General features: G+C 48.3%; 2 protein-coding genes across 2 annotated transcripts in view; both read left to right on the top strand.

Moving 5' to 3' along the window:
• Window positions 1-1,658, top strand: part of LOC129408759 (abl interactor 1-like) — a 17,657-nt gene extending 15,999 nt beyond the window's left edge. The window contains 6 exon segments of the mRNA XM_055153124.1: window positions 139-345; window positions 434-538; window positions 704-823; window positions 919-940; window positions 942-1,018; window positions 1,400-1,658. Coding sequence (XP_055009099.1) covers window positions 139-345; window positions 434-538; window positions 704-823; window positions 919-940; window positions 942-1,018; window positions 1,400-1,446 — 578 coding nt within the window. The 3' untranslated portion in view covers window positions 1,447-1,658.
• A 732-nt stretch (window positions 1,659-2,390) lies between these two features.
• The window catches only part of cdc27 (cell division cycle 27), a 17,086-nt gene continuing 11,976 nt past the window's right edge, over window positions 2,391-7,500 (top strand). The window contains exons 1-8 of the mRNA XM_055152456.1: window positions 2,391-2,636; window positions 4,422-4,497; window positions 4,887-5,034; window positions 5,175-5,300; window positions 5,978-6,075; window positions 6,262-6,398; window positions 6,514-6,716; window positions 6,802-6,901. Coding sequence (XP_055008431.1) covers window positions 2,610-2,636; window positions 4,422-4,497; window positions 4,887-5,034; window positions 5,175-5,300; window positions 5,978-6,075; window positions 6,262-6,398; window positions 6,514-6,716; window positions 6,802-6,901 — 915 coding nt within the window. The 5' untranslated portion in view covers window positions 2,391-2,609. The remainder of the gene's footprint in view (window positions 2,637-4,421; window positions 4,498-4,886; window positions 5,035-5,174; window positions 5,301-5,977; window positions 6,076-6,261; window positions 6,399-6,513; window positions 6,717-6,801; window positions 6,902-7,500) is intronic.

Genomic DNA, 7,500 nt, shown 5'->3' with positions numbered 1-7,500 from the left:
TTTGTAGTAGTCGTAAAATATTTGTATTACTCAGTATAAAAGTATTAGTTAAGTAGTATTATTTGTAGTATCTGTAGTAGTAAAAGTATTTGTACTATCAGTAGTAGTAAAAGTACTTGTTTTCTGTTTTTTGGGCAGGTTGTGTCGCCCTCTTCCCACCTCGGAAGCTTGCCCCCTGTGATGTCATGAACGAAGCTCCGCCCCAGGAGGAAACCGTGGCCCCGCCCCCTCCTCCTCCGGCCCAGATCTTGTGGATCAGATTGACTCATTGCTTTTTGGCTGTTCCCGCCCCCTCCACCTCCAGTCCGGTTGCAGGCCCCGCCCCCTTGGCCCCGCCCCCTCATGGCCAGTCAATATAGCGTACAGAAGGTAGGTTCCAGTCTACAATACTGAGAGACAGGCAGATATGTTGGGTTGGTTGGGTTTTGTTCAGTTTTGGAGGAGTCCAGTTTCCCGCCTCCTCCTGATGACTTCACAGAGGCACACCTCACGAAGGAAGCCCCACCCCCTCCAATCACAGAGGACCCCCTCTCCTTTGGTAACACCCCCTCTCCTCTGATTGGCTCTCTCTCTCTCTCTTCTCTGATTGGCTCTCTCTCTCTCTTCTCTGATTGGCTCTGTCTCTCTCTCTTCTCTGATTGGCTATCTCTGTTTTTTTCTGAGTGGCTTTCTCTCTATTCTTGCTGCTGATTGACCGTTTCAGTTTCAAGGAGGAGCCGACATCGAGCCCCGCCCACTGTGCGCTCTCATTCGCTGAGAGTTCGCTCTGGCCCCGCCTCCCGCTGCTTCACGCGCTCGCTCTTCCTGCCTCCCAGCCAATCACGTAAGAGCTCAGGGTACAGTGTGATGTCACAGTGTGATGTCACAGTTTGTGTGTTTCTCATTCCTGACTCTGCTTCTGTGGCTCCGCCCTCTCAGTCATGATCCCGCCTCCTCCCCCTTCCCCCGCCCACAGCTCCGCCCGCTTGGCCCCTCCCCCTCTCACCTGTGGCTTTACCTGCGCGTCTGCAGCACCTGGGTAAGAGCGCCCCCTGGAGCTGCTGCTGAGAGGCCACCTGACACACGGGAGGGCACCTGACACACGGGAGGGCACCTGACACACGGGAGGGACCTGACACACGGGAGGGACCTGACACACGGGAGGGCACCTGACACACGGGAGGGCACCTGACACACGGGAGGGCACCTGACAAACTGACACACGTGAGGGCACCTGACACACGGGAGGGCACCTGACACACGGGAGGGCACCTGACACACGGGAGGGACCTGACACACGGGAGGGACCTGACACACGGGGAGGGCACCTGACACACGGGAGGGGCACCTGACACACGTGAGGGCACCTGACACACTTTGACTGTTTCTTGTCATGACTTTCTGTTTTTGTGATTTGCAGATTTGGAAATTCCTCCACCTCCTCCACTGATCCACGACCAGGACTAAACCAGGACTAAACCAGAACTAAACCAGAACTAAACCAGAACTAAACCAGGACTAAATCAGGACTAAACCAGGACTAAACCAGAACTAAACCTGGACTAAACCAGAACTAAACCAGAACTAAACCAGGACTAAACCAGAACTAAACCAGGACTAAATCAGGACTAAACCAGGACTAAACCAGAACTAAACCAGAACTAAACCAGAACTAAACCTGGACTAAACCAGAACTAAACCAGAACTAAACCAGGACTAAACTAGAACTAAACCAGGACTAAACCAGGACTAAACCAGAACTAAACCAGGACTAAACCAGAACTAAACCAGGACTGAACCAGGATTGAGCCAGGGGTAAACCAGGTCTATACCAGGACTGGACTGGGACTAAACCAAGACCTAACTGGTACTATATCAGACTAGTATTTTTGTTCCATTAAAATAATATATTAAAACATAAATCTTAAATAATATGACGTAGTTGTGTTGAAGAGTAAATCTTTCTGTGTGAGTCTGTCTCCATCTTGTGGCACGTTTGAGGAACTGCAGCTTCATGATAAAATCATATTTTTACATTTGTTTTACTTTTAACTTTTATTTCCATATTTTAAACGCATTGTAAAAATTAAACAACCTTTTTGTTTGTAAAGTAGAAATTATCCACAGATAGTTTTGTTCTTATTCTTGAATAAAGAAAAAAAAAAAAAAAGATGCAGATTTTGTTTTTCTTCTTGTGCTCAAGCTCAGTTTCAGTGGCATAGAAAATGCTTGGATATAATAACTGATTCCTTGATTATATAATATTTGATAAGTTTTTAAAAATATACAGTATGTTCATAAAATTGCTCTTCGGCTCATTCCGTCACCCGCAGCTCTTCGGCTCTTTCCGTCAGCTCTTCGGCTTTTTCCGTCAGCTCCCGTGAAAGCCGCTCGGGATTCTTCGGTAGTCTCCGCCAGTTTCCGGATCGTAACGGTCGCTGTGTTCAAAGCTCGGGCCCGGAGCCTGTGTGCGGACAGAGACGGTGCAGAGGCGGGTTTAGACCGGGTACAGACCGGGTACAGACCGGGAATATACCGGAGATTCGGGCCTCGGTTCGCGGAGAAGTGCAGCAGACGGCGTTACAGCCCCGGGACACGCGTGTCGGAGCCGTTCGGAGCCGTGGGGCGGAATGACGGTGCTCCAGGAGCCGGTCCAGGTGAGGGTCTTGGGCCCGGGAGAGCGGGGGACTGCAGGCCGAAGACAGACGCTGCAGCTCGGCCTCAGGGAGCGAGGCTGTCCGCTGTCACTACGGAGCTCCGGGGTCCGCTTCTGGGCGTTTGATCGCGTCTTTCAGGTCCAGTACCGGGTCCAGATCCGGGTTGTAGTCCGGTTCTGACTTGGGCCTGACGCTGTTTAGTCTTAGATTCGATGAAGGAGACAAACGTGAACAGGCACAGAGCGCACCAGACTTCATCACAATTTGGCCAAATTTAAACTAAACCTAATCATTTGTTGGCCGTGACTATTTGACGAGGACATTTGTCCAGATTCTTGTGAGTTCTGTGGCGCAGATGAGTTCGGCTCATGTCAAACTCAGAGAGAATCATTATTGTGATGAGAAATGAAGCCACTTCAAGTTCAAACGAGTTCGGTGCATTTTAGGTCCATTTCGTTTATCTTTTCAGTTTTTGAGTTTGCACAAACCTCTGGTGTCTTCCCCTCATCTGGAGCTTTTTTTTTTTCCTTTTTATTTTTTATTTTTTGGCGTTTATTCTGAATCAGATCATAAATGAATCCTGAATGAATCTGTTTGCTGTCATAGACCAGGTGGAATCAGGAGGAATCATTGAATCATGGAATCACGGACTCTTATTGTTTACGTGTGTGATTCTAACCCGGATTTATCACAGAATCACTTTAAAACAAACCCATTTTATAATCACTTAAATGTCATTATCAGAAAACCTTTATGTCTTTGTATCGCTCTTCATTTCACAGCAGCAGATCTGGGGGAATCTCTGAGATTATTGCACGTATTATTCTAATTTATATTAAACTACGAGTTTAGAGTGTTTTTTATTCAAGCCGAATTGTTCATAAAACTGTGGTTTCGCATTCGGCTTCAGCGGGAAACGTGAACAATGTGTTTAAAGTGTGTTCTAAAGTCAGTTGTGTGTTCTAAAGTCAGCTGTGTGCGAATGTCCTAAAGTTAAATCAGGGTTCTGATGCAGTTTGTCAAATCTGTTTCTGTGCCACATCAGACGCGGGTCTGGTCTTGTGGCCTGTCCCGGGTAAACTCGGGTAAATCGGTGCTAAATCTGAGTGTGGGGCTCATTTTGGCCTCGGGAGGTTTGATTGTTTTATTGGCACTTTGCCGCAGTGTTTGTGTCGTTAGCTCAGAGGCTAACGCCGCAGTTAGCTTTGTCTGGAACCGATCCTTCACTTGGGGAAATAAAGTAGAACCCGCGGGTGTGGACCCGTGGGTCAGTCCCCGGGTTCGGCTGGTCCCGGTTGGGTTCGGGATAGAACCTGTCTGCGCGTTAAACGGTGAATCCTGCGGGTTTGAAATGCTAACTGCACTTAGCCGCCGGTGCTAAGGTTAGCATCAGCTGTTAGCCACATTAGCCTCTGCGGAGCCTGTGGGACTCACAATATTTAACAATATTTAAATAAACCAGTTTAAAATATTTCTGTGATTTAAATAAACCAGTTTAAAATATTTCTGTGATTTAAATAAACCAGTTTAAAATATTTCTGTGATTTAAATAAACCAGTTTAAAATATTTCTGTGATTTAAATAAACCAGTTTAAAATATTTCTGTGATTTAAATAAACCTGAAGGCGCCGCAGGGCTGTTTGAGTCACTAAATGTGTGGCTTGTGTTTAGTGTATTTTATCACATTTCTAGTGTTCAAACTGCTGATTTGTCTCATGTTCATGAGTTTAAACGTATGTAAAAAGTGTTTAAATGGATGTAAAGTGTTTAAACTGTTGTGTCCAGGCTGCGGTGTGGCAGGCCCTGAACCATTACTCGTACCTGGACGCAGTGTTTCTGGCAGAGAGACTCTACGCAGAAGGTATTTACCTGTGTGTGTCTGTGTGTGTCTGTGTGTGTGTCTGTGTGTGTGTGTGTGTGTGTGTGTGTGTGTCTGTGTGTGTGTCTGTGTGTCTCTGTGTGTCTGTGTGTGTGTCTGTGTGTCTCTGTGTGTGTGTGTGTGTCTGTGTGTGTGTGTGTGTGTGTGTGTCTGTGTGTGTGTCTGTGTGTGTGTCTGTGTGTCTCTGTGTGTGTGTCTATGTGTCTCTGTGTGTGTGTGTGTGTGTCTGTGTGTGTCTGTGTGAGACTATTAACTCCCCTACCTAGATACACTGGACCTAGTTCTGGTCTAACCCTGATCTCTGTACCTGGCCCTGGTCCTGGTCTGACTCTGGTCCTGGTCCTGGTCTGACTCTGGTCTTGTGTCCTCAGTGCGGTCTGAAGAAGCCCTGTATCTCCTGGCCACATGTTACTATCGCTCGGGGAAGGCGTATAAAGCCTATCGCCTCCTGAAGGCTCACTCCTGCTGCAGCCCCCAGCTCCGCTTCCTGCTCGCCAAGTGCTGCGTGGAGCTCAGCAAGTAAGTGCTCCTGTCTGCTCCTGTCTGCTCCTGTCTACTCCTGTCTGCTGTTGTATTGTAGTACTATTTTGTGGTACTATTTTGTGGTACTATTTTGTGGTACTTTTGTAGTACTTTTGTGGTACTTTTGTGTGTTGCAGACTTGCTGAGGGGGAGCAGGTTCTCGTTGGAGGAGTTTTAAACAAACAGAAATCTCAGGACGACATTGTGGCCGAGTTTGGAGACTCGGCGCCGTTCACCCTGTCTCTGCTCGGACACATTTACTGGTGAGAAGTACTAAGAGTATTACGAGTACTACCGAGGGCGAGTACGATTAGTACTACTATTGTGACCTGGAGAATTGTTCTTAAATGGGACTCGGGTCTCTGAGGTTCTGGTCAAGTTAAACTCTAAAACTGAGAGAACAGATCTGTACAAATTAAACTGAACCAAGTCACAAGGTTTGAGCTCCGGGGACCCGAGCTCCGGGCCCGACCGGACGCTCCGGGGACCGAGCTCCGGGACCCGAGCTCCGGGGACCCGAGCTCCGGGGACCCGAGCTCCGGGGACCCGAGCTCTTCCTTGCATTTATTGATTTCTCTTTGGGACCTGATGATTGCAAAAACAATCAGCCCAAATAACAAATGATATTTTTATATTTAAATGTCCACGTGTGATAAAACATTCATTTTACATTTTAATCATTTTGATGGAGCATAATAAAGTCACAGTTGAATAATGATTTGCAAAAACTATTATTATTATTATTATTATTATTATTATTTATAAGAGCCTGAACAAGTCAAAATGTGTTGGACATTTATGTCCACATGTGGACGCCAGGTCCAGAACGAAACACAACAGTAACACTAACAAGTCGAGCAGCTTCACTGTGACTCCAGAGTGTGCATAAGAATCAGTCCTGGTTTAGTCCTGGCTCAGACCTGGTTTTTGCCTCTTACAGTCAGACAGACCGGGCGGCCAAAGGAGCCGAGTGTTTCCAGAAGAGTTTGAGTCTGAATCCGTTCAACTGGAGTCCGTTTCAGAGCCTGTGCCACCTGGGTAAGAACTACAATAATACAACTACTACTGTAGTACTACTATACTACTGTAGTACTACTATACTACTGTACTGCTACTGTTACTACTGCTACTACTGCCACCTCAGTAAGAACACTACTGTAGGGCTACTCTACAGTACTATAGTACTAATACTCTGAGTACTACTCTGAATAAACTACGTTCCAGGGGAGAAGCTGGATCCGGACCAGGTTTTTCGACTCCCACAGATGGCTCCACCCTCTCAGCCTGTAAGCCCCGCCCAGAACCAGAATCCCAGTCACCGGTTGGACACGGCGCTGATGGAGACGCCGCAGGACACGCTGGTGCGTACGTCTGTGTGTGTTTGTGTGTGTGTAGTATTTAATTTGCAGTAGTATTTGTAGTATTTGCAGTAGTATTGTTAGTAAAGTGTGTGGGGTTTTTTTTTGTGCGTTGCAGGAGTTAAACCGTCTAAACCTGGAGGCGTCCAGTGGGAAGTTGACCTCTGACCTCTCTGTGTCGTACATCGACTCGTCCATCATCTCTCCGGAGACCGTCTCAGTGGCGACCGCTGCCTCGCTGCTTAGCAACAAACAGAACAAACCTAAAAGTGGGCGGAGCCTGCTGGGAGGCCCGCCCACTCTCAGCCCCCTCACACCCAGGTGAGTGTGGCCCCGCCCACCCCGGTGGGGGCGCTGCGGGGGGGGCGCTGCGGCGTTGATTTTAAATATTTCTTTTTTGTCTCAGTTTCGGGATTCTGCCCCTGGAGCCGAGCCCCGGAGACCCCTCATATCTACAGAGCTACAGCAGCGGCATCGACTCTCAACCCGGCGCCCCCAACAAGAAGGTACCACCACACTCACGACAGGAAGGTACCACCACACTCACGACAAGAAGGTACCACCACACTCACGACAAGAAGGTACCACCACACTCACGACAGGAAGGTACCACCACACTCACGACAAGAAGGTACCACCACACTCACGACAGGAAGGTACCACCACACTCACGACAGGAAGGTACCACCACACTCACGACAGGAAGGTACCACCACACTCACGACAGGAAGGTACCACCACACTCACGACAGGAAGGTACCACCACACTCACGACAGGAAGGAACCACCACACTCACGACAGGAAGGAACCACCACACTCACGACAAGAAGATGCCACCACACAACAAGAAGGTACCACCACACTCACGACAGGAAGGTACCACCACACTCACGACAGGAAGGTACCACCACACTCACGACAGGAAGGTACCACCACACTCACGACAGGAAGGAACCACCACACTCACGACAAGAAGGTACCACCACACTCACGACAAGAAGGTACCACCACACTCACGACAGGAAGGTACCACCACACTCACGACAGGAAGGTACCACCACACTCACGACAAGAAGATGCCACCACACAACAAGAAGGTACCAC

The sequence above is a fragment of the Boleophthalmus pectinirostris genome, unplaced genomic scaffold, assembly GCF_026225935.1.
Source record: "Boleophthalmus pectinirostris isolate CB_2022bp ecotype Guang Dong unplaced genomic scaffold, ASM2622593v1 HiC_scaffold_17, whole genome shotgun sequence".
Taxonomy (NCBI): Eukaryota; Metazoa; Chordata; class Actinopteri; order Gobiiformes; family Gobiidae; genus Boleophthalmus; species Boleophthalmus pectinirostris.
The sequence above is the reverse complement of the archived record's forward strand: the minus strand, read 5'-3'. Positions and strand labels throughout refer to the sequence as shown.